The sequence below is a fragment of the Astyanax mexicanus genome, unplaced genomic scaffold (assembly GCF_023375975.1).
Source record: "Astyanax mexicanus isolate ESR-SI-001 unplaced genomic scaffold, AstMex3_surface scaffold_31, whole genome shotgun sequence".
Taxonomy (NCBI): domain Eukaryota; kingdom Metazoa; phylum Chordata; class Actinopteri; order Characiformes; family Acestrorhamphidae; genus Astyanax; species Astyanax mexicanus.
In genome coordinates, this window is record NW_026040041.1 from 5,492,324 (window position 1) to 5,520,022 (window position 27,699).

The 27,699-nt window shown below is 39.0% G+C and overlaps 1 protein-coding gene across 1 annotated transcript; it reads right to left on the reverse strand.

The window, feature by feature from the left end:
* LOC103023021 (histone-lysine N-methyltransferase EHMT2-like) lies at positions 1-27,073 on the reverse strand. Its single transcript, XM_049472898.1, has 28 exons — positions 26,969-27,073; positions 25,945-25,984; positions 24,965-25,042; positions 24,662-24,861; positions 21,739-21,811; positions 21,572-21,645; positions 21,287-21,481; positions 19,587-19,658; positions 19,255-19,345; positions 17,963-18,058; positions 17,014-17,147; positions 16,193-16,336; positions 14,424-14,731; positions 14,042-14,296; positions 13,856-13,938; positions 12,355-12,461; positions 11,906-12,028; positions 11,634-11,735; positions 11,312-11,416; positions 10,609-10,763; positions 9,996-10,163; positions 9,747-9,891; positions 7,991-8,068; positions 7,710-7,825; positions 6,323-6,409; positions 5,919-5,997; positions 5,632-5,807; positions 1-4,093 (listed from the first exon to the last, which is right to left on the reverse strand). The coding sequence occupies exons 1-28, from the start codon at positions 26,975-26,977 to the stop codon at positions 3,913-3,915; spliced, it is 3,474 nt and encodes a 1,157-aa protein (XP_049328855.1). The 5' UTR covers positions 26,978-27,073; the 3' UTR covers positions 1-3,912.
* Positions 27,074-27,699: the final 626 nt, after the last annotated feature.

The window sequence follows — 27,699 nt, forward strand, 5'->3', positions numbered from 1 at the left end:
TTTTGTATCAAATAATATTTATTAAAACTAATAATAATAACGATGATGAAAAACATTCAGTCACACGTATTAAACTCGTCCAACCCACAGAACTTCAGTTCAGAACTGAGAAGAACATGAAAATGTAACACAGGGAACGAGCTTCAACCGTTTACACCCTACTGAGGGCACTAGATAGGGAGCACTGATCCGTTTGACACACAGGCAGTGTTCTATGTTCACATTACACGCCTTATTAATCAGTTTAGATCAGATTTGACCATTTTTGAAGGTTTACATTCATAAATGTAAGTGAATCTGTCACTGTAACAGTATGCATGATCTGATGTTTTCAGGGCTGTGTGGATATATAACATCTGATATTTATTAATCAAACTTAAGTCACTTTAATAGAAAAAAGTGGCCAAAATCTGATCTTTTTGGCCATATCTGACACGGGTGTGTCGTTTGTGTGGCAGTGTGAACGGCAAAAACAAACTCAATTCGACATGTCTAATTCTGTTCAACTTAAACTTAAATTCATCAGTTTTGTGTCCAAGAAAAGCAGCCCAAATAACACAACCAAATGCATTGTCTTCTCTGATTGGTCAGAGCTCTCTGAAAGGTAAATACAGGAAGAAGTCTCTTTGTGTTCCAACACAGCAACAATTTTGCTGCTACCCTTTTAAAATACAGTATTTTTAATGGGATGTTCATGTACTGAACTCTACACAAAGAGCATTCAGTGTAAACACAACTCAACTCCAGTAATTATCTGGTAATAAATCAGGGTAAACTGCACCTGAACATCCAATTAGCTTAAATAAAAGGAGTATATTTGACGGTCGGGTCAGATCGAGACAGGATCATGTTCTCACCTGCTCAAACGAACCACACCAAGAATGCAAACAAACCAGTTTGTATTTTACCTGGAACAAATAGTGCTGGTGTAAAAACACCCTAAGTCACTTCAGCCTGTGTAATGTGAACATAGTCTATGCAAGTCTTATAGTCTTAATTTGTATGCATGCCCTAAAGAACCATGAGGCTGTTCTATGTTCACACTGCCACTCCAAATCTGATTTTTTTTGGTGTATCTAGAAATAAAATCCAGATTTATTTTAGTAATCACATTTAGAGATGCTTTCAAATGCAATTATAATATGATTTTGCCTGCAGTCTGAACACAGCCTTTCCAAATGTATGATACAAATGTATGATTAGGGTCTTGTTTCACTTTGCATTTGTGTGTGTGTGTGTGTGTGTGTGTTCCTGTTCTTTCACACTTCTTCAGAACTCACTTAATCAAAGGCAGCAGCACCACTGTTTAAACAGTGACTCGCATGAGAAAAATAAACAGCACCTTTCCATAAAGCTGCCCACAGAGGTCAGTCTGAAGGTCAAACACATCCGACTTGTCCAAAACATCTAAAACGTCCTTCACAACTGGAGACATGAATCTGGACTTGGATCAGCATCACCGTGCTTCTGATTAACTTTGATAAACCCTGTAGATTCAGATCTGAGTCACAGTTCAGCCCTTTAACCCCAAACACAGTCTGACTGCTGAGAAACATCCAGCGCCTGAGACCTGACTCCTCGTTTTACACTCGAGCCACGAGGCTAATGTAGCTAACAAGCTATAAAAGCTCATATCACACTGATTAGCACAGACGATATGTGGCTAATGTAGCTAACAAGCTATAAAAGCTCATATCCCCACTGATTAGCACAGAAGCTATTAGGCTAATGTAGCTAACAAGCTATACAGCCTCAAATTCCAATAATTAGCACTGGAGCAAGGAGGCTAATGTAGCTAGCAAGCTTTAAAAGCTCATATCCCGCTGATTAGCACAGAAGCTATGAGACTAATGTAGCTTACAAGCTAACAAGCTATACAAGCTAACAAGCTATACTCCACAAATTAGCACAGAAGATATGAGGCTAATGTAGATATAAAGGAATTAAAGCTCATATCCCACTAATTAGCATAGAAGCTATTAGGCTAATGTAGCTAACAAGCTATACAGCCTCAAATTCCAATAATTAGCACTCGAGCCACGAGGCTAATGTAGCTAACAAGCTATAAAAGCTCATATCACACTGATTAGCACAGACGATATGTGGCTAATGTAGCTAACAAGCTATAAAAGCTCATATCCCCACTGATTAGCACAGAAGCTATTAGGCTAATGTAGCTAACAAGCTATACAGCCTCAAATTCCAATAATTAGCACTGGAGCAAGGAGGCTAATGTAGCTAGCAAGCTTTAAAAGCTCATATCCCGCTGATTAGCACAGAAGCTTTGAGGTTAATGAAGCTAACAAGCTTTAAAAGCTCATATTCCAATAAATAGCACTGGAGCAAAGAGGCTAATGTAGCTAACAAGCTATAAAAGCTCATATCCCACTACTTAGCACAAAAGCTATGAGGCTAATGTAGCTAACAAGCTTTAAAAGCTCATATTCCAATAAATAGCACTGGAGCAAAGAGGCTAATGTAGCTAACAAGCTTTAAAAGCTCATATTCCAATAATTAGCACAGAAGTCATGAGGATAAAGTAGCTAACAAGCTATATAGTCTCATATTCCAAAAATTAGCACTGGAGCAAAGAGGCTAATGTAGCTAGCAAGCTTTACAAGCTCATATCCTGCAAACAAGCACAGAAGCTATGAGGCTTATATAGCTAACAAGCTTTAATACTTTATATCCAACTGATTAGCACAGAAGCTATGGGGCTAATGCAGCTAACAAGCTATAAAAGCTCATATTCCACTAATTAGCACAAAAGCTATGAGGCTTATATAGCTAACAAGCTTTAAAGGCTTATATCCAACTAATTAGCACAGAAGCTATGAGGTTAATGTAGCTACCAAGCTATAAAAGCTCATATTCCACTAATTAGCACAAAAGCTATGAGGCTTATATAGCTAACAAGCTTTAAAGGCTTATATCCAACTAATTAGCACATAAGCTACGAGGCTAATGTAGCTAACAAGCTATAAAAGCACATAACCCACCAATTAGCATAGAACCTATGACATTACTGTAGATATAAAGCATCTAAAGCATATATTCCACTAATTAACACATAAGCTGTGAAGCTAATGCAGCTAGAAAGCTATAAAAGTTCATATCCCACTAATTAGCAAAGATATCCCATTAATTAGCACAGAAGCTATGAAGCTAATGTAGTAAACAAGTTATACAGGCTTATATCCCACTACTTAGCACTGAACACATGAGGCTAATTGTAATGAAAGCTGATACCCTACTAATTAGCTTCAGAGCTACAATGCTACGTAGATAAAATGCAATAAAATATTTTGTTTCCTCACTAATCAGCAGTAAAGAAATGTGAGAAATGTAGTTCATATGCCAACTTTAACTTCTTTACACTGCAAAGCTAATGTAGCTAACATGCAATCAACACCATATAAATCAGCACTGGAATTGTAAAGCTAATGTAGTTAAAAAAAGAGCAATACTTTTACGCTAACTTATTAGCACTGAAGTTACAATGCTAACGTAGGTAAAAGCTTATAAGCTTTTATTAGACCTCTTTTACCTGCTGAGGGAACAGTTCAGATGGTTACAGGAGAGCATGGGGGGATTAAGACATGCAGTTAGTGGCATGCTAATTAGTGTACATGAGGTATTATTACTTGTTAGCCACATTAGCCCCGTAGCTCTTGAAGAAGTGAGCTTCAGACCCTGAACAAATCACAGCTGATCGACTGCATGTGGGGTTAACAGGGTAGAACTGTGTGAATCTGATTCTGCACTGGTTTGGCTGGAACTTGAACTGTTGTTGGAGGAACTGTAGGTCTTGGTCAGTGATTGGTCAGCGTTTGGTCCGTGATTGGTCAGTACCCTGGTTGCAGGGAGCTGCTTCCGTCAGGTCCTCTCCAGAAGTCATACACACAGCAGGGTTTAGGAGTTTCCCAGCATGCTCAGCGCCGGGTCGCTCCCGGACTCAGGACACGCCTCCACACGGGCGAGTCGGCTCTGCTCCAGGGCGATGGCCTCCGCCGAGTGTTTACACTTCTCAGATCCGCACTGACACGTGAAGTACTTACTCTTAATATCCCAGAACCGATCTCCATAATCAAACCTGATAGAAACAAACACACGATACAACTTAGTTTTAACAAACTATACATACAAATCATATATATGTACCGTAAATCCCTGTGGTGTACCTCAAGGTTCAGTGCGTGGACCTTTGCTGTTTTCATTCTACAGGTCCAAATATTAAAATGCATCTTGTAAATGCATTATTCCTCTACACAGCTTGTTTAGTCTCTCTAGTTCCGCCAAATAGAATGTAGTTATGTACCTCTGAAGAAGATACATAAACAGAAACCTGTCTACTCCATGTCTAATGCCAGGTGTGGGTTATAGAGGGTATAACCCAGCAAACCCAGAACTGATCTGTGGATCAGTGGAGTAACTGTGTTCTCTGGAATGATGGAGCTCCATACAAAACTGCTGGATTGGAGGATTTGGGGATGAGTTGGGGATGCATTGGGGATAAAGTTTAGGCGGGGTTGAGTTGAGTTTGAGGAAGAGTTTGGGATAAGGATGAGCTATGGATGAGTTAGGCATGGAGTTGTATGGGGTGTGGATATGGATGAGCCAGGGATGAGCCGGAGATGACTTGAAGACGGGGTTGAGTTGGGAATGGGGTGGGAATAAGGATGAGCCGGGGATGAGCTGGGAATGGGGTGGGGTTGGGAATGGGGTGGGGTTGGGAATGGGGTGGGAATAAGGATGAGCTGGGAATGAGGTTGAGTTGGGAATGGGGTGGGAATAAGGATGAGCTGGGAATGAGGTTGAGTTGGGAATGGGGTGGGAATAAGGATGAGCTGGGAATGAGGTTGAGTTGGGAATGGGGTGGGAATAAGGATGAGCTGGGAATGAGGTTGAGTTGGGAATGGGGTGGGAATAAGGATGAGCTGGGAATGAGGTTGAGTTGGGAATGGGGTGGGAATAAGGATGAGCTGGGAATGAGGTTGAGTTGGGAATGGGGTGGGAATAAGGATGAGCTGGGAATGAGGTTGAGTTGGGAATGGGGTGGGGATAAAACTGAGCCGGGGTGAGCTGGTGATTGGGTTGAGTTGGGGAGGGGGTAGGGATAAGGATGAGCTGGGGATAAATTTGGGTTGAGTTGGGGTTAAGCTTGGAGTACGGCTAAATTGGGGATGTATTGGGGTTGAGTTATGGGTGAGTTGGGGATGTGTTGAGCTAAGGGTGAGGTTGAGTTAGGGATGAGCTGGGGTGTGTTGGGGGTAATGCTGAGTTGGGGATGTGATTGGGGTTAAGTTGGGAGTGAGGTTGGAGATGAGTAGGGGATGTGTTGGCATTGAGTTGGGGGGTGAGGGTGAGGATGAGGATCATCTAAAATCCTGACCTTCTTTAAGGCTCATCTCGAGAAAGAATGAAACCAAATCTTAGCATGATGTAGCACAAATATGTGTAGCAATATCTGAGCATACGGTGCTGTAGTGTATGCAAAAATATTAATCGTATTATTGTCTTATTGGTATGAGGCTGCTTGTGAGTGTGTGTATGGTGTGTGTTTGTGTGTGTGTGTGTGTATGGTGTGTGTGTGTATGGTGTGTGTGTATGGTGTGTGTGTGTGTGTTTTACCCTAGCTCTTGTCCTGTCAGGATGTCCCGGGAGCTGAAGAAGGCGATGCGGGGGAATCTCAGGTCCTGATGCAGCATAAATACTCGCACAGGTATGATGTTCGGGTCACACAGGTGATTAATGAAACGACTGATGTTACCATAGTAACGAGCATCAATACAGTACACCTCGCCATCCTGCAAACACACACACACACACACACACACACAGTATTAGATAAGACAGTATTTAAACAGGTGTGCAGGTTTAACCTGCTCTATTAAACATGTACATTATACAGGTGATACCTTATTATCCAGATCAAACAGATACGAATCATCTTCTCTAACGTCTGCTTCTGCATCAGAGATCAGCTCCCCAACATACCTGCGTAAACACACACACACTCTGCTGATAACAACTTTTACGGAGATACGGATTTCATTTTCCAGCAGGACTTGGCACACTGCCCACACTGCCAAAAGTACCAGTCGGTCTTATATAATATTCTGAGACACTGATTTTTGGGTTTTCATTGGCTGAAAGCTTCATAATCACCAAGAATAAAATAAATAAACGCTTAAAATAGATCACTCTGTGTTTAAAACATCTATATAATATATGAGTTTCATATTTTTAACTATATTACTGAAATAAAGCAACCTTTTAATGATATTCTATTTTTTTTTTTTTAGATAAATTTGTTACTCACTCGCAGATGAAGCTGCCCTGTGGAATATCCTGCAGGGCTCGGACCCCCCAGCCCATCTTCTCAGTGCGATACAGCTGCAGACGCACTCTAACACACACACACAACACACACACGGTCATATTCAGCAGTTTCTATATATTTAACATATATATTAACACGTCTCACCCAGTCAATAGCCTGTAATGGTTATAAATATCATCCATTATACCACAGTTACTTCCGACCCTGCAATGTGATTGGCTGAGAGGCGTTCTATGAGTACCGTTATCAGCCGGTAATGCACTGTAACCGAAGCTCTCCATGTACGTATTACTCCGCCACATACAGGTAACCTAGCAACGATGCAGCGCTTACAAACCAAACAGCACAGCTACAAACAGAGCAGCAATGGAACTATTTTAACTGGTATTTTAACTCAAAATCTTTCAATAAACAGTGATAATGGAACTGTGGTATAATAATATGTAATATTGGCACTGCTGTTATGATCTACAGTACTCACAGCAGTACCAATATTACATTTCAGGGTTTTTACAGGTAGTTCTGCTCACCTGACCTTATTATATGAACTCCAGCTCTCCAGAGAGAGTAACTGGAGTATCTCCCTGCTGCAGTGATACTCTAACAGTGGAGCTCTTTCTTTATACAGTAGAGTTTATACACTGACAGAAAACTGAGGAGGTAAAGGGAGGAATCTGACACACTTAAAGCCACAACATCCTCAAAAAACAGTTTCTAAAGCTTCGTTCACACTGTGATTCACTGTAAAAACACACTCTGAATGTGATAATTTATTTTATTTTATTTTATATATTATTTGATTAGGGGCACTTCAGTCAGAGTAAATGGTATCAGTTAATTTTTCGGACTATTTGAGGCTACTATTTAGAAAATTGGGTGTAAAACTCTATTATATACATATATATATCCCATTTTCAGCAAACTAGAAATGTGTTTTCATCCATTTATAGAAAAAAAAGGAAAATTCTCTCTCACTACACTGATTTTTCTATTTTTGCGTCTTGTAACAAAAATATGATGGTATAATCAAAAATGAAAAAAATACAAAAAATGAGGAAATCAGTATTTTTATGATTTTTTTTCCCTGAAATATAGACTGTGAGATGCAGACATAAAAAAAATAGAAAACTGTAAACCTGCCAACCTAGAAAGACCAGCCTCTTATCTATTTATATGGAGATTTTTATTTTAATTATCATTTAAACTACATACCTTACATCATCGATAAAATCTGATAAAAACCTCATGAAATTTTTTTTAGCGTTTGATTCAGTTATGCACTAAAAACAGGGCTTTTCTGCTAGTTCTGGCTGCTGCGCCTGCGCAGATCTCCATAGTTAGGGAGGGTTTCGTCATTTGCACTCACTTCATGCCAGCCTGCACCACCCTGTTCTTACAGGACTTATAACAGGAACACGCCAGGTTACACTCGAAGATCAGCGGCGGCTCGATCTTATTAAACTCCTGCAGCAAGCGCTGGTCCTGCACACACACACACACATATATATATATATATATATATATATATATATATATATATATATATATATATATATATATACACATAAACTATATTTATCTGTATATAATCAGTAAATGTATTGATTAATAATGCATTTTAAAAACAGCATCAGTGATGTACGGTACCTTGTCGTACCAGCAGCGGATGCTGAGCTGCCCACACAGACAGTTACTGGAGGAGCAGTCATCTGTGCAGCTACAGTGCTGCACAACACACAAACACACACACACACACACACACACATCATTAAATCATCATAACATCACTTATTCACAACAGTATTAGTACTGGTTACAGTAGTGGTTACACAGCATCACAGGTAGACCAGACCACATGGACAAGATCAATCGAGCTACAACAGGTGGGTTAGACCAGGTGGGCTATGCTCAGGGTTGCCAGGTCCAACAAAAACATCCAGCCCAAAGTCAGTCTAAAACCCGCCCTTCAAACGCTTAAACTTAAAGCCCAAAATATCTGTCTGTTAAACGTTTAAAGCAAATGTCAAAATTATAAGTGATGTGTACAACTTTAATAAATTATTTTGGGGATGTATTAAGGGATTTATTATCAGTATTGCAATATATATATCTTAAAGTCATTAATAATAATATAATATTGTTACATCACATTAGCCAAGAACATTTAAAAGTAACATAATTAGCAACAACAACAAAAAAAAGACTTCTCTCGCCCCTACTGAACTCTCTTCTCTCCTCTTTAACATTTTTTATGCCTTGTGATTTCTGGTTAAATTGTGATTTCTCTCTCTATCTCTCTATCTCTCCATCTCTCTCTCTCTTTCTCCCTCCATCTCCTTTTCCCGCTGTCCTCCTTTATGTCGTTATGGTTTAAACAAACCCAATTTGGTGGGAAAAACGCAAACCTGGCAACTCTGGCTACGCCACATATAGTACATCAGCAGAGCTGGGTCACATGGTCTAAAATCAGTTATACAAACTACAGTATGTTGAGTTCAGGTGGGCGGGACCACATGGAGTAGATCAGGTGGATTAAACCAGGTAGAGTAGATCAGGTGAGCTCCCAAATAATTACTAATAATTAATACTATAATAATAGAAGGTTCTTGCACCATTTTAATAGTCAAATTCAATGCTTTTAAATACCTTTTTAAGACCCCAAAATGTAGTCATAATTTCTTTGGCAGAAAATAATTGATTTGTACCCCCAGGTAGTGTGAGAGGCACAGTGGCACTTAACAGTGGAGCCGAGTGGTCCAGCGGTCTAAAGAGCTGCCACTATGAGCGGGAGGCTGATTGCACTAATGCAGTTTGCCATCAGCTGCCGGAGCCCTGAGAGAGCACAGGCCTTGCTCTTTCTCTGGGTGGGTACAGTACAGTAGATGGCGCTCTCTCTTTCCCCTCATCACTCCTAGGGTGATGTGGATCAGCACAAGGCTGTGTCTGTGAGCTGATGTATCAGAACCGAGTCGCTGTGCTTTCCTCCGAGCGTTAGCGCTTTGATGCTACTTGGTAATGCTACATCAGCAGCATCTCGAAAAGAAGCGGAGTCTGACTTCACACGTTGGGGCATCACTAGTGATAGGGAGAGTCCTAATGAGTGGGCTGGGTAATTGGCCGTGTAAATTGGGGAGAAAATTGGACAAACTAGAATTAAAATTATAAAAAAATATATGTATTTATTATAGTCTTAGTTAAGAATTATTTATACCTTCCAGTTAGCTAGCTCTTCTCTAAAATTCATATGTTAGCATGTTAGCCAACTTGCCAATAATGTTAGATAGCTCTCCGCTAACCGTAGTTCTCTTCCTGATTGCTTAGCTAACTCTCCGGTAAGGTCATTGTGTTAGCTAGCTAACTCTCCAGTATGTGTGTGTGTGTGTGTGTGTGTGTGTGTGTGTACCTGTAGGTGTGTGATGTTACGGTCGATGTTCATGGCGGAGGTCTCGCAGTTCTCGGCAATGTATTTATAATCTGACGGACAGCCTTCATCATCCACCCCGTTCACACACGGGATAGGAACGTTCTCATACCCCTGAGCTACATCACTGCAGACACACAAACACACACACACACACACATATATATATTAATTATTTAATATAATCAATAAATTAAGTTTGATTAAAATTGTACAGAGTAAAACTCCAACCTGCAGATGATTCTCTCTGTCCGGATGATCCGATTGGCTATTCCTCTGCGTAATTTCCTATTGATCTGCAGCGCTACCCAAACCGGCGAATCAGAGCGCGCCAGAGAAAGGGGCGTGTCTCCTTCCCTGTTCATGACATCAATATCCGCTCCACGAGAGAGAAACAGCCTGCAACACACACACATTTTCTGAAGGGGCGAGTCTGAACTGCTTGAATTTTTGCACCAGGAGTAAAGCAGCATAAAGTTATCCAAAAGCAGTGTGTAAGACTGGTGGAGGAGAACATGATGCCAAGATGCATGAAAAAAACTGTGATTAAAAACCAACCAGGGTTATTCCACCAAATATTGATTATTTCTGAACTCTTAAAACTTTATGAATATAAACTTTCTTGTTTTCTTTACATTATTTAAGGTCTGAAAGCTCTGCTTCTTTTTTTTGTTTTTTTCAGTCATTTCTCATTTTCTATAAATAAATGCTCTAAATGAGAATATTTTTATTTGTAATTTGGGAGAAATGTTGTCTGTAGTTTATAGAATAAAACAATAATGTTCATTTTACTCAAACATAAACCTATAAATAGCAAAATCAGAGAGTGAATGGTGATACTGACGTCACACACTCGGTGTACCCCTCGCGGGCGGAGATGTGGAGGGGCGTGTCTCCGTGCTGATTCACACTGGAGAGTGGGCAGCCAGCGTTCAGTATCAGCTCAGCTATCTCAGCACTGCCTGCAAACGACGCCCAGTGCAGACACACGTTCATCTCCTACACACACACACACACACACGCATAAAGAGTAATTAGTGCACTTTAAAAAGGTATATATGGCACAATATACTAATGTATATAAAAAAATTTAATATCATTGAAAAGTTACTTTATTTCAGTAATTCAGTTGAAAATGTGAAACTCATATATTATGTAGTGTTTTAACCCTTTATTTCTTTTATTGTTGATGATTATGAAGCTTACAGCCAATGAAAACCCAAAAATCAGTGTCTCAGAAAATTTGAATATTATATAATAAGACCAGTTTGTACTATTGGCAGTGTGGGCAGTGTGCCAAGTCCTGCTGGAAAATGAAATCCTGCATCTCCATAAAAGTTGTCAGTAGCAGAGGGAAGCTGTAAGATATGAAGTTCTGTAAGATTTTGACTTTAGACTTGATAATAAAACACAGTGGATCAACACCAGCAGATGACAGACATGTCTCTCCAAACCATCACTGATCATCAGTAAATTTTACATTTCATTAGTAAATCAAAGGAGCAGAGTCTGTGTGTGTGTAGTGTGTGTGTGTGTGTGTGTGTAACCTTGTCTTTGAGCGTGACGTCGGCCCCTCGGTTCAGTAGAGCTCTGACGATATCAATGTGTCTGTGTTCAGCTGCCCAGATTATAGGAGTCCATCCACCACTATCCTACACACACACACACACACACACATACACATACACACACATACACAGCGGATTAACATTATTATTATTACCATTATCATAATTATCATTACCATCACTAACAATAACATTATTATCATTATTAGCAGGGGGAGAGGAAGCTGTATTAGCAGTACATAGATAACCCCACGACAATTCACATCAATAAATCAATCAATAAACAGAGTCCTGAACACACCTGAGCGTTTATATCCACCTGCCCGGTGTTCAGCAGCAGCATGACCACCTCCAGATTCCCCAGTTTAGCAGCGTGATGAAGACCAGTAGAGCCGTCCTCCTCCTGACAAACAGAGAGAGAGAGAATGATGTTATATAGTGAGAAACATCTGATTCAGCCCCGCCCTAATCCCTCATCTGAGCTAACAAACATCACTATCAGCAGCTGCCTTATGTAGCAGGTCTGATTGGACCACTGGCAGTGTGTGTGTGTGTGTGTGTGTGTGTACTCACTACATGGTAAACACAGGCTCCGCTCTGCATGAGGAACCGGGTCACCTCCACCTGGTTGTTGACGATAGCCTCCAGCAGAGGGGTCCTCAGGGTTTTATCCTGGGCGTCCAACTTAGCGCCTGCCTGCAAATCACCAAAACACTTATATTACATATATGGATATATATAAACACAGTTCTATTATAAATATACTGTAATAAGCTCTGTTTAGAGTTACAATCCCTCATTTCCTGACTTCACAGTGCACTACTATGGGAAAAGTGTTTATGGGGTAATTTAGGATTAATCCATGCTTTTCTTCTGTTTATGATGTAATATCGCCCCCTACAGGGTGAGCATGCTCACAGAAGTATTTCTGTGAAAGAAAATATTCTAAAAAAAAAGTAATGTGTGTGTGTGTAGTGTGTGTGTGTAGTGTGTGTGTGTGTGAGAATATGTGTGTGCTGTACCTGTATGAGCAGGTAGCAGACGTCCATCAGGCCGCGCTGAGCTGCAGCGTGAAGAGCAGAACGACGATTCTGAGAATCCGGCTGATAGGCTGGATCTATACCTTCCACTGAGAGAAAGAGAGAGAGAGAGAGAGAGAGAGAGAGAGAGAGAGAGAGAGAGAGAGAGAGTGGGGAAAAAAGTGAGAAAAAAGAGAAAGAACGAGAGATACAGAGAGGGAAAGAAAAAGAAAGAGTAAGTGAGAGAGAGAGAGAGAGAGAGAGAGAGACAGAGAGAGAGAGAGAGAGAGAGAGCGAGATACAGAGAGAGAGAGTGGGAAAAAAGTGAGAGAAAAAGAGAAAGAACGAGAGATACAGAGAGGGACAGAGAGAGAAAGAGTAAGTGAGAGAGAGAGAGTGGGGAAAAAAGTGAGAGAAAAAGAGAAAGAACGAGAGATACAGAGAGGGACAGAAAGAGTAAGAGAGAGAGAGAGAGAGAGAGAGAGAGAGAGTGGGAAAAAAGTGAGAGAAAAAGAGAAAGAACGAGAGATACAGAGAGGGACAGAAAGAGAAAGAGTAAGAGAGAGAGAGAGAGAGAGAGAGAGATACAGAGAGGGACAGAAAGAGAAAGAGTAAGTGAGAGAGAGAGAGACAGAGAGAGAGAGAGAGAGAGTGGGAAAAAAGTGAGAGAAAAAGAGAAAGAACGAGAGATACAGAGAGGGACAGAAAGAGAAAGAGTAAGTGAGAGAGAGAGACACAGATTAATTTAAAATGTTATAAAAGTGTAAGGCAGGGAGGCAGTTGTTATATAATGGTAGGTGGTAATTATGGTGTTGCTGGGTGGTTGCTATCGTATCTTAAAGGAGAACTCCATTCACCCTCCAGTATTCCCAAATACAGAGCTTCTAGCTGATGCTCCCAACAGATTTACAATGCCAGTGATGGGGGCATAGAGTTACTATGAAAAGAAATGGCTATTTTTACACCATCAACACACCCAATGTCGCTCCATACTACATTGGTCACTGAGCAGTAAAACCTTCTGAGCTAAGTGTGAAGGTTTATTGTTTTTGCAGAATAGTGCTCTTTCTTCTCATGTAGAATGCACAGAATTATTTGGATAATTCTAAAATTGAATGGAAAAAAAAATAATTTTCTGTGTCCAAAATAATTAATACATAACAATGACTCCTTTATTTTAACTCATTTAGGTTACATTGTGCTTTGCTGACAAGTCTGCTCAAATATTTACAGTATCCCATGTTTAATAAATATTTAAATTGTAGTTTTGTTATGGCTTTTTCTTTGAAAAGCAAATTAAAAACATTAAAAATAATGTATGCCATTTAATTTATATAATAGTGACACAACAGTTACAATTAATAACTTACTAAAATCCTGTGAGAATAGACTTACGCTATTCTGAATTAAGCTTAATGTTTCATTTCGTTCAGTTTCTGACAAAAATATGAATTGTCTTTAAATTCACAGAGAAAGCTGATTGGTGGAGGATGTTGGTACATACTGAGCATGAGCAGAACTTTCTGGACCTCCCCCTGTTTGGCTGCTGGGTAAAGCTGACGGGGGTGGAACCTCAGCTTCTTCCTCCTGGCCAATCAGAATGCAGGAATGGTTATGACAGAATTTCATAGGAACAGCCAATGAAAAAAAAAAAAAAATATATATATATATATTTTAAATAATATAATACCTCTCTGTATCCTGGGTTAGAATGGCTCTCTGTAGCGCCGCCCTCCTGTCTCCTGGAGGAATTGCACTTGGGCAGACTGGTTTTCCATTGGGCAGAACGAGGGAGGGGCCAACACTGTCCACGCCCTCATCGCCCTGGGCAACCACGTCCTCGATCCCGCCCCCTCCAGCAGCAGTAGCAGCAGCTGAAGCAGTGGTAGGCTGTAACTGTAGCTCCACCCCTTTTCTGGCCTCACCTCTCCAGTGCATTCGAGCACTGATTAAAAAATTATAATAAAAATAATTAAAAAAAATCTCAAAATTATGCCATTATATATAATTTTTAAATAATATTACTACATACAACAATTTGCCAAGAAGAAAAAGAAAAAAAACTCTCTCACCTGATTGGCTCACCAGTCCTCTTCTCGTTGCTAAGCGCTGTGGTTGCCACGGAGAGCGCGGACGGGAGCAGTGAGGGTGTGGCGGTAGTGGAGGAGGCGGTTGCTGTGACTACCGTCGCCCCTGGTGACGGTGTTGCCGGGGGGATGGTGACCTCCTGGGCCTCGGAAGCGTCCTCTCCGCAGTGCGGGCAGAACAGCAGGCCGCCGCCCACACCTCCCCGGCTCCGCCCCCCACTCAGCACCGACACACAGCCGCGGTGGAAGCGGTGAGCGATACGAACGTCCGGACAACACTCCAGAAACGTTCCCTAAACATTTATACACACAATACTTTATTATTCATTTATTACTACTACTATTAAATCATAATCATTATACAGTACCAGGTAAAAACGTCAATGTTTTTATTTTTATTTTTTTATTCCTACATTTCTTCTGAATAGTGAAGTGATCTATCAGATTATGAAGAAACACATAAGGAATCATGTAGTAACTTAAAAACAGTGTTAAACAAACCAAATAAACTCTGTGAAGAAGCGTTTAGATAATCCTGTTCAACAGAGGAAACTCTCGCTCTTTCTTTCCTGGGGTGGCCCTGATGAGTGCCAGTTTCACCATTCTAATGTTTTAGATGGTCTCTGCAGTGACTGCATTTGAGGATACTTTCAATGTTCTTAAATACTTTGTTTTGAATTGATGGACTTTAAAGTCATTTTTTTTCTTTACTTAGTTGAGTATTTCTTGCTTCTCATAACCTGGATTCGAACATTACTCAAATATTCACTATTCACTGTATACCTGTAACTCTACCTCTTCACTACTTTACTTTAACTGATGCTCTCAAACACTTTATTAAGAGACAATAAATTCAAGTAATTAACTCTTGATGAGTTCAGCACAGCTGTTAACTGAAAGCCTGAATTCCAGGAGACTCTACCTCATAAAGCTGACTGAGAAAATCCAGCAGAGATGTTCAAAACTGATCATCTAAACAAGAGGAGCTACTTTGAAGAATGTAAAATATAAAATATATTCTGGTTTGTTTAACACTTTCTTTTGTTCATTAAATAATTCCATATTTTTTTTATTCATAGTTTGGATGATTTTAGTATTAATCTACAATGCAGAACATTTTAAAATAATATTTTTCGGACTGTAAGGCACACCTAATATCCAAAAATGTGCTCCTTATGTATGAACTCTATCATTTGGGTTGTAAGGAACAAAGGACAAAATACTGTAAATCTAAGCTTACTGTAAATAAATGGAATCGCTTTACTCACCTAAATAAACAGTTTTCAGGAGAGAAATCTGTGTAGATTAACATTCAGTGCTCGTTTAACTTTAAAAGAAAATGTTTTTTTTTTTTTTTTTTTTACTTAGGTGCTTCCCCCTCAGCTTCATCATTAGAAGGGAAAAATGGCGACACCCTTGTTCACTTCGAAGTAGGAATCCTAACTAGTGTCACTTAATGCGCCTTATAATTCGGTGCATCTTATAGTTCGAAAAATACAATAAGAAATTTAAGTTGCATACAATTTTTTGACTGATACTGTATATTACAACTATACAAGCATAGTGATCAACAAGTGCAACAAGTCCAGTCGTGAAATTTCACTACTCACTACTAAATATTCCACAGCCAACTGTCAAACATACTTTTGGCAATATAGTGTATAGTTGATGATGACAGGATGTGGTACAGTTGTTCATACAATATTACAAATACATGAACGTATATTTGATCTACTATCAGTCTACAAACCTACCGACAGACAGAAGTATCCACAGCCCGGGCAGCAGTGGTGTTTCACCATGTGAGAGCGATGAGTTTCACACAGCACCATCAGAGACACACGACTGGAGGGACGCATCGTCTCCCCCTTCACTATCTGATTAGTACAACCCACCAGCTGAGAAACACAGGAGAAAAGTGTATTACAGTCTGTCAGAATGAACGTGTGGATCATATGAACATTATAGAGCATTATAGAGCGCCCCCTACACTTCCTGTAGTGTATTACAGTCTGTTAGAATGAGCGTGTTGTGGATCATATGAACATTATAGAGCATTATAGAGCACCCCCTACACTTCCTGTAGTGTATTACAGTCTGTCAGAATGAGCGTGTTGTGGATCATATGAACATTATAGAGCATTATAGAGCGCCCCCTACACTTCCTGTAGTGTATTACAGTCTGTCAGAATGAACGTGTGGATCATATGAACATTATAGAGCATTATAGAGCGCCCCCTACACTTCCTGTAGTGTATTACAGTCTGTCAGAATGAGCGTGTTGTGGATCATATGAACATTATAGAGCATTATAGAGCGCCCCTACACTTCCTGTAGTGTATTACAGTCTGTCAGAATGAGCGTGTTGTGGATCATATGAGCATTATAGAGCATTATAGAGCGCCCCTACACTTCCTGTAGTGTATTACAGTCTGTGAAAATGAGCGTGTTGTGGATCATAGGAACATTATAGAGCATTATAGAGCACCCCCTACACTTCCTGTAGTGTATTACAGTCTGTCAGAATGAGCCTATGGATCATATGAGCATTTATAAGTGTTTTATAGAGACACACCTGTCCGTTGATGCTCTCGATGGCCATGCAGGTACGGTGTGTGTGTGCAGTTAGCCGTTCTACACGTGGCGCCTCCATCCTACAGCTACACAACGGCAACTCCTCCATCCGCTCCATCTCTCTATCACTGCCGTCTATCACAGAAAGAGAGAGAGAATATCAGATCTACAGATCTACAAATCGATTCAATACATCTGAGAGACAATATTTTTTTTAATGCCTGTTTTTTTTTTTTTAAAGCTATGATGTGATAATCACAATATAGCAAAGTAACAAATCAAACTGCGTTTTAAAAAATAATGTAGAAGTTAGAATGTTAAAATCATGCAGTTCTGGCCAGCGCAGTTTAGTTTGATTCAGAAAAAAAATGTGTTTGTTCAGAAAGTATTTTATTTTAATAATCCATGTTAAATTATCTTACATTACTTAAGCTATATAGTTAAGTACTATAAATAAAATAGAAAAATGTTCGGAAAGTATTTTATATTCTTAAACCATGTGAAATTATATTAGATTAGACTAAAGTTATAGTAAATTATGTTTTTGTTGTTGTTTTATTTGTGTTTAATGATCTTGAAGTGCATAGCTGTACTGCTGTTTTTTGTGTGTTTTTGGACATAGACTAAAAGCTCAATATAGACAAATTAGTTAGTTTAGAAAATGTTTTATATTCCTAAACCATGTGAAATTATATTGGATTCTTGTATCCTAATTTACTGATGTTTAGGTCTGTGGATCATTGTTCACATTGTTCATGTTTTAATGGTTTTTATGGTCTATACTTCTTTAGTGTTGCAATGATAACGAACATCATTCTCAACAGATTTTGCAGCTTTATTTATTTTTTAACAGCCTGAAAAATGTTTTTAAAAAGCTCAGTTTAATAACTTAATAAAAATGAGGGGGTTAAAACAGTGTTTTATGATTATTATAATATATTGATAATGACCTGCATGAGGGGAGAGAGTGAGGCTGTCTGCAGCCGAGATATCCAACGACCCCAGAGGAACCTCAGTGTAATCAGTGGAGCCCCCTGCTGGAGCAGCTGTAGACACACACACACACACAGAAATAACACACAACACACACAAAGTATTTAATATTCTTAAACCATGTTAAATTATATCAGATTAGAGAAAAAAAAAGTCATTGTAAATTATGATATTGTTATTAAAATCATTCTGAATCACTGGCGATTGCTCTAAGACTGCAAGGGAAGCTCAGCTTCCCCTAAAATGTAAAAATAAGTGATTAAATATATACTGTTGTGTGTACATGTCACTGATTAAATATGCGCTACACCGCGCTGAGCTTAGTTCAGAATCAGCTTCTTATCACTGGTAACGCCGCGGCTTTCCTCTCACTCATTCCCGCAGCTTCACAGCGCTGCTTTAAACAGCGCACAGACTTCAATAGCGGAGCAAAGCGCGCGGCGAAACCAGACGAGTCATTGGATAAACGCTGGGCTTTGTCCCGCCCATCGGACGCTCAGCGTCTCTGGGGGTCTATGGGGCAGTGGGCTGGCCTCGGCCGGCCCGGATGCTCAGCTTCTGCGTGATGATTGGATGATCTGTCTGAGGCGGAGTCCCTTTTTGATTGACAGCGAAATGAGCGAATCAGCGATCTTTTAGTGTAAAACACGGACACACTTCACACTAGCCTCGCTCCAGTGCAAGCTGCACATAATGTCAGACAGTTTAATGTTGTGGACGGATTTTGGAGAAGCCATTTGATAGTCTTCCTTACGAAGAAAAACTCAGAGTTAAACAGCAGCAGGGCAGATCAACTGCTCAGATTAATTTGGTGTAAAAGGTGGGGAAAAGTAACAGGTATTTTCAGCTGTTCTGGTTTGATAAAGTGAGCTGGCTGACTGGAAGTGCTGTAATAAATAAAATGTACTGATGGCCATTCCTCTTGATGAAACCATCTCAGGACATAAATGAACAGGGGCCAGTAGTAAGTATTGTGTTATTATTACAATAATTTAAATAATTTAAATTAATAAAAGGATTATTCAAGGAAATTAAAACTGTCCAAAAAGATGTAGGCCGAAATTGAGCTTCCCCTCCTTGAAAGACCAGCATCCGCCACTGTTCTGAACAGATTTCTCACGCACACACAAAATACATAAAAACATATAAATTCATCTTAAACTAACACTTTAAACAAGTTCTAATCTTAATTCATTAAACAATAAGAAACTGTTACACTTTCTATAGAGAGATTTGAGGAGGTTCTGACCCGTCTCTGCAGCTGCTGGAGCTTCTCGCTCTTCCTCCTGCTGCTGATGCTGCTTCAGACCTGCTCTGGGCCGCAGCTCAGACGCAGCGTACTAAACAATCAATCATCAATAGTAGGGCATATTAATAATCAATATTAAGTATATTCACAGCAATAATAATAATTATAACTGTCGATACAAAGTAATTTTAAATTATTCTGGGTCCCATGAATTTTGGCACGCCTGTGTATTTCAGCTCTGTATGTTCAGTATTTTAATACAATTTGGCTTAAAACAAATGTATTTCATAACTAACAACAGCAAAGATCTCTGATTGGCTGAAGGAGCGTACCTGATCAGACAGGTGAGTCATGTCTCCTCCCACTCGAACCTCCAGAGGTCCCTCCATCATTCCATCATCAGACTGCAGGAGGAACAACAGATTTAACACCCAGATTCATCTTTCATCTCAGCTATAAAATATAAACTGTTTTTAACATACAAATAAATAATTACAACTAATTACACTCTCTGTAATAAAATGCACAGTTTATTAATGTACTTTAATCACTGATTATATGCTTGTTAAAAAGGTATATTGTTGAAATAACACATATCACCCACCTCTACTACATAGTAACTGTAACTAGTACAAAAATCACATCTCAGAATTAGCTCAAACTAGTAGAAAAATGCATTGTGGATGTAAAGAGTTTTAAATCTCTATTATTATATCATTTTAGACATTTTTTTCAGCTTTAGACATTTACTAGTCAAAATTATATTTATTATATTTTTGTATATTTGGGATAATACTGGAAAAAATATGTAATAATGATTTAGAATAGGAATTCTGCTTATAGGGAATCCTATTCGATTACATATTACTCAAAACTAGGCAAAGTACAGAAAAAATAATAAAATAAATCAAGTCAAAAGTTTTAGAACACCCCCATTTTTTCCCCCTTAATTTTTATTTACTATTTATTTTTAAGCTCTTCAGGTCCATTTAATAACTAGAAATGGTAAGAAAAACAGATAAAAAGATACTTTTTGTATTGTAAAAGAACAAACATTTATGCATATTGTAAAAAAATATTTAGAATTTATAAATTGTTTAAAAAAGAAAAAAAGATGATAAATAGTAATGGAAATAAAGTGAGCTTTTGAAATAGATTTTTTTTTTAATTCTGGCTGATTTTAATACTGTAATGCCTCTAATACAGGGATGGGCAACTTCCATGATGGAGAGGGCCACATTTTTTTCAGCATGACCATTGGAGGGCCACATGACCTCACACTTCAAATAATTGAATATGAAAAACGCTACAAATGATTTTCAATAAGAACAAATTTTATATGAATTCATATCTGTATGTTTACAGCACCAACATTTATCAACAACTATTTTCTGCATATTAATGCATTTTAATACGGCAAAAGACAAACCTGATAAAAACTGATTGCAAATAGCTCATTCAATAATAGCAGAAAACTAGACCACAGAGGCCCAACATTTATTGAAGCTAATGAGAGAGCTGTGGTTTGGCCTGCTGGCTCACAATGGACTGGATGTCAATGTCAATTTTCGTGGTTGTTTGTTGTTGTTGTTTTTTTTTTTTTGTTTGTTTTTTAATTATGAAATTATGAAATTATTTTTGATCTATTCGCGGGCCGCACTGAGTGATGACGAGGGCCGTGTGCGGCCCCCGGGCCGCCAGTTGCCCATCCCTGCTCTAATAGTTTCAATAATAACATTATACATTGCTACTAAATTATTGTCTTACTGGTGCAATAAAGCATTTGAGAAATATCTCTTTTAAAACTTAAACATTGAGTATTTTAGGTTTGTTTACAGTGGTTATGGAACTATTTAAAATATTGTGTTTTGTAAAGGAAGTTGTTAGCATATCTCTTTTTTTAAGGTCTATTCTTTACATTCTTCAGCTGTTTTTCTGATAAAAAGACTAATTTCTTCATATATTGTGTAATTTTGTATATATTATGTATATATTACATAATATAATATAAATAATATGGGTTTATTGTGACCTTGCTGTCGGAGTAGATGACGTCGTCTCCTGCGTAGCTGTTGTACATCAGGTGGAAGTCTTCCTCATCTGCTTCATCATCCAGGTCCTCCAACCAACCACCATGGTGCTCTTTGGTTGCCGTAGCGACAGGCTCCGCCTTCTCCACCACTGGTGACGCCACAGAGACTGCAGGGTTCACCTCCTTCACTGTGGGCTGAAATAAACACATTACAATATTAATTTATATTATTTTACAGAAAGAAAACACAAACTTGTGCTGATCAGTGACTGTACTGTGTCTCACCTCTGGTGCTTTTACTGGGCTTTTTATAGAGGGCGCTGTGGAGTCAGAGTCCGTCGACACCTTCAGCCTCTTCACTGCATAAACACACAGTGATATAACATTAACACAGTTATAACTCCGCCCACAAAACAAAAAAAACAGATAAACTATTCAATCATCACAGAAACCTGAGTCCGGCTCCACAGGGCTTCCCGTCGCTGGCTTCACCGGAGACGCAGCAGACGATTCAACAGAGCGAACCTGAGACACATCATTATAACACCTTATTATCCACTAATATACCTGATTAACACCCTGATCAATCTGATCTATCAGTCTGATGATAACACTTATTAAATAATAATATCAGTCTGGACTGAATCAGCAGGATTCAATTTCACAAATTACGATTTAGTACCTCCTATAAATGATTCAGTAACTACCATATATATAATTCTGTACCTAACACAAATGATTCAGCATCTACTACAAATGATTCAGTAACTACTATATATATATATTTAATTCTGTATCTACTATAAATCATTCAGTATCAACTACAAAATGATTCAGTAACTACCTTATATAATTCTGTACCTAACACAAATGATTCAGTATCTACTACAAGTGATTCAGTAACTACTATATACACTGCTCAAAAAAATAAAGGGAACACTCAAATAACACATCCTAGATCTGAATGAATGAAATATTCTCATTGAATACTTTGTTCTGTACAAAGTTGAATGTGCTGACAACAAAATCACACAAAAATCATCAATGGAAATCAAATTTATTAACCAATGGAGGCCTGGATTTGGAGCCACACACAAAATTAAAGTGAAAAAACACACTACAGGCTGATCCAACTTTAATGTAATGTCCTTAAAACAAGTCAAAATGAGGCTCAGTATTGTGTGTGGCCTCCACGTGCCTGTATGACCTCCCTACAACGCCTGGGCATGCTCCTGATGAGGTGGCGGATGGTCTCCTGAGGGATCTCCTCCCAGACCTGGACTAAAGCATCCGCCAACTCCTGGACAGTCTGTGGTGCAACGTGACGTTGGTGGATGGAGCGAGACATGATGTCCCAGATGTGCTCAATCGGATTCAGGTCTGGGGAACGGGCGGGCCAGTCCATAGCTTCAATGCCTTCATCTTGCAGGAACTGCTGACACACTCCAGCCACATGAGGTCTAGCATTGTCCTGCATTAGGAGGAACCCAGGGCCAACCGCACCAGCATATGGTCTCACAAGGGGTCTGAGGATCTCATCTCGGTACCTAATGGCAGTCAGGCTACCTCTGGTGAGCACATGGAGGGCTGTGCGGCCCTCCAAAGAAATGCCACCCCACACCATTACTGACCCACTGCCAAACCGGTCATGCTGAAGGATGTTGCAGGCAGCAGACCGCTCTCCACGGCGTCTCCAGGCACGTCTGTCATGTGCTCAGTGTGAACCTGCTTTCATCTGTGAAGAGCACAAGGCGCCAGTGGCGAATTTGCCAATCCTGGTGTTCTCTGGCAAATGCCAAGCGTCCTGCACGGTGTTGGGCTGTGAGCACAACCCCCATCTGTGGACGTCGGGCCCTCATACCATCCTCATGGAGTCGGTTTCTAACCGTTTGTGCAGACACATGCACATTTGTGGCCTGCTGGAGGTCATTTTGCAGGGCTCTGGCAGTGCTCCTCCTGTTCCTTCTTGCACAAAGGCGGAGGTAGCGGTCCTGCTGCTGGGTTGTTGCCCTCCTACGGCCTCCTCCACGTCTCCTGGTGTACTGGCCTGTCTCCTGGTAGCGCCTCCAGCGCTGGACACTACGCTGACAGACACAGCAAACCTTCTTGCCACAGCTCGCATTGATGTGCCATCCTGGATGAGCTGCACTACCTGAGCCACTTGTGTGGGTTGTAGAGTCCGTCTCATGCTACCACGAGTGTGAAAGCACCACCAACATTCAAAACTGACCAAAACATCAGCCAAACAGCATAGGTTCTGAGAAGTGGTCTGTGGTCCCCACCTGCAGAACCACTCCTTTATTGAGTGTGTCTTGCTAATTGCCAATAATTTCCACCTGTTGTCTGTTCCATTTGCACAACAGCAGGTGAAATTGATTGTCAATCAGTGTTGCTTCCTAAGTGGACAGTTTAATTTCACAGAAGTTTGATTTACTTGGAGTTATATTGTGTTATTTGAGTGTTCCCTTTATTTTTTTGAGCAGTGTATATATGTAATTCTGTATCTACTATAAATCATTCAGTATCTACTACAAAATGATTCAGTAACTACCTTATATAATTCTGTACCTAACACAAATAATTCAGTATCTACTACAAAAATGACTCAGTAAATCCTACAAATGATTCAGTCACTACCATATGTATAATTATGTACCCAACACAAATGATTCAGTATCTACTACAAATGATTCAGTAACTACTATATATATATTTAATTCTGTATCTACTATAAATCATTCAGTATCTACTACAAAATGATTCAGTACCTCCTATAATTGATTCAGTCATTTCCATATATATCATTCTGTACCCAACACAAATAATTCAGTATCTACTACAAAAATGACTCAGTAAATCCTACAAATGATTCAGTCGCTACCATATGTATAATTATGTACCCAACACAAATGATTCAGTATCTACTACAATATGATTCAGTTAGCTGTATAAATGATTCAGTATCTACTACAATATGATTCAGTTAGCTGTATAAATGATTCGGTATCTACTACAATATGATTCAGTTAGCTGTATAAATGATTCAGTAACTACCATATATTATTTTGTACCCAACACAAGTGATTCAGTATCTACCTTAAATGATATATATATTTAATTCTACTATAAATATATATATATATAAATATATATATATATATTTAATTCTGTATCTACTATAAATTATTCAGTATCTACTACAAGATGATTCAGTAACTACCTTATATAATTCTGCACCTAATACAAATGATTCAGTATCTGCTACGTATGATTTAGCATCTAATAGACATAATTCAGTTCCTGCTATAAATGACACATTACCTAAAAATAATTCAGTCACTGTTATAACAGTAATATGTAATTGCTAATGGTCACCTGTGTGATGGGGGGTCTGTTCATGGTCTTGCGGGCGCGGTGGACTTTAGGGGGTGGGGCTGAGGAAGAGGAGGATGAAGAAAGAGAGGAAGAGGAGGAGGAGGAGGAGGGGTTTTTACTGCCCGGCCCACATACACTCATCTTCGCTCGACCGGAGGATGCAGACGGAGACGAGGGAGGAGCGGACTTAGCAGCATGACCTGAGAGAGAGAGAGAGAGAGAGAGAGAGATCAGCGGTCACATGATCATGGTGGTGTAATTTGATTGGACACAGCAGAGCTTGCGTGTTAACTGCAGGTTTACCTGTATATGGTTTGGTGAAGCTGGACGTCGCTGTGTTCTCACTGCTCCCCCCATCTTTCTCCTTCTCCTTTAGACTCTCTTTAAAGATAAAGGTAAATTAAGATAAGTCAGGAAACCAACTTTTATTGAGAGACTTTAGTTTAATGTGTAGAAAGTAAGAAGAGACAAATTTGGTGAGACAGACTCCTTAACATGTGTTTCTTTAAATTTTACCAAATTAAAAACCTCTGGAATATAATCAAGAGGAAGATGGATGATCACAAACCATCAAACCACCAAACTGAACTGCTTGAATTTTTGCACCAGGAGTAAAGCAGCATAAAGTTATCCAAAAGCAGTGTGTAAGACTGGTGGAGGAGAACATGATGCCAAGATGCATGAAAACTGAGATTAAAAACCACCAGGGTTATTCCACCAAATATTGATTTCTGAACTCTTAAAACTTTATGAATATGAACTTGTTTTCTTTGCATTATTTAAGGTCTGAAAGCTCTGTATCTTTTTTTTTTTGTTATTTCAGACATTTCTCATTTTCTATAAAATAAATGCTCTAAATGAGAATATTTTTATTTGGAATTTGGGAGAAATGTTGTCTGTAGTTTATAGAATAAAACAACAATGTTCATTTTACTCAAACATAAACCTATAAATAGCAAAATCAGAGAAACAAATTTTCTTATCGTATCTTCCCCTCTGATTTTAGCTGACTCCACCCTAAGATCAAATTTGAAAACAGGTTAAAAAAATAATGTGAAGAGTAGTTTGGGAGGAGCACTTGGTGATGTATGGGTTTAGGGGCGGAGCAGAGTGGAGAGCTGACTGGCCTAAGCAGTACTTCTCAGTGAGACGCGTTTACCACAATAAAAGAGCTTTTTTTTAAAGGTTAGAAAGTGTTTATTAAAATTTAAGCAGGACTGGTGTATTTCATTACTTCTAAGGAACACGTAGGTTAGAGTGTGTATGAAGGAGAGGAGCATCACCTGAGGGTTTGGAGTGCGCTGGTCGGCTCTCAGATGGACTCTGGACAATAAAACAACAGAATAAATCACATTACAGACCTTTACAGGTACTTTCCAACATTATTTTTTAAATTAGGCTGGTTTTAAACGTTGTCAGAAGAGGTTCAGCATGAAGTGCTGTAAGATTTTGACTTTAGACTTGATAATAAAACACAGTGGATCAACACCAGCAGATATCAGACATGACTCTCCAAACCATCACTGATTGGTGGAAACTTCACACTAGACCTCGAGCAGTTTGGACTGTGTGTCTCTCCACTCTTCCTCCAGACTCTGATACCTTGATTTACTTTAAATGAAATGTAAAATTTACTGATGATCAGTGGTGGTTTGGAGAGGCATGTCTGTCATCTGCTGGTGTTGATCCACTGTGTTTTATTATCAAGTCTAAAGTCAGTGCAGTTTTGTTTTCCCACAAAATCTTACAGCACTTCATATCTTACAGCTTCCCTCTGCTGAAAACAACTTTTATAGAGATGCAGATTTCATTTTCCAGCAGGATTTGGCACACTGCCCACACTGCCAAAAGTACAATTGGTCTTATTTTGGGTTTTCATTGGCTGTAAGCCATAATCATCAACAATAAAATAAATAAACTCTTAAAATAGACCACTCTGTTTAATACATCTATATAATATTATGAGTTTCACATAAATACATGTCATAATGTTATAATGAATAATAACAGTAGGTAACTGAATGCTCTATTCACTGCTGTATTATTAGATTATCTACCAGACTGCAGTAATAACACAGTGTTCACAGTTTATATACCTATAAAAACACTATAAACACATATTTACCCCCAGCTACAGTGTTAATAAGTATAATGTTGTGTATTTATCAGTGTATAAATCAGTGTGTGATTAATAATAAAGATAAAGAGCTGTAGATCATTATTTATCCTCTAAACCCGGGATTAATCCGCTCACACTCAGTTAAACTGGTTAAATCAATCTTTAATCTGCTGTTAATCTGAACTCACCTCCTCCATGTCTCTCTCTCTCTCTGCAGCTTTTCTTTATTAAACACAGAAAAACTCAAACAGTAAAGAGATAAAAACACACCGGAGCGGGGCTCCGTTCAAAATGGCTACAGGAGAAACGCGCCTTCAAAATAAAAGTCCCCTTTCGCAAACCGTTTACTTACCCGCCGCGACTCCCACAGACTGAGACAGTTAGCTGAACATTAGCTGAACATTTAACTAACATTCAAGCAACGTTTAACTAACCTTCAATTAGCAATCGCTTCATTCATGTTTAAATAGTGCTCACCTGACATTCAAGCAACGTTCACCTAACACTCACCTGACATTCAATCAACGTTTAACAAACGTTCACCTAACATTCAAGCAATGTTCAACTAACAATTACTTAATATTTTATCAGGTTCAAAAAATATTTAATCAGGTTAAAAAAAAAATTCAAGTAACACTTACTAACGCTTGCTTAACATTTAGGCAACGTCTAACTAACGCTCACTTAACATTTACGCAATGTTTAACTAACAATTACTTAATATTTAATCAGGTTTAAATAGTGCTCACCTAACATTCAAGAAATATTCAACTAACACGCACCTAACATTCAAGCAAGGTTTAACTAATGCTCACTTTACATTTAGGCAACGTCTAACTAACGTTCACTTAACATTTAGGCAACGTCTAACGCTCACTTAACATTTAGGCAACGTCTGACTAACGCTCACTTAACATTT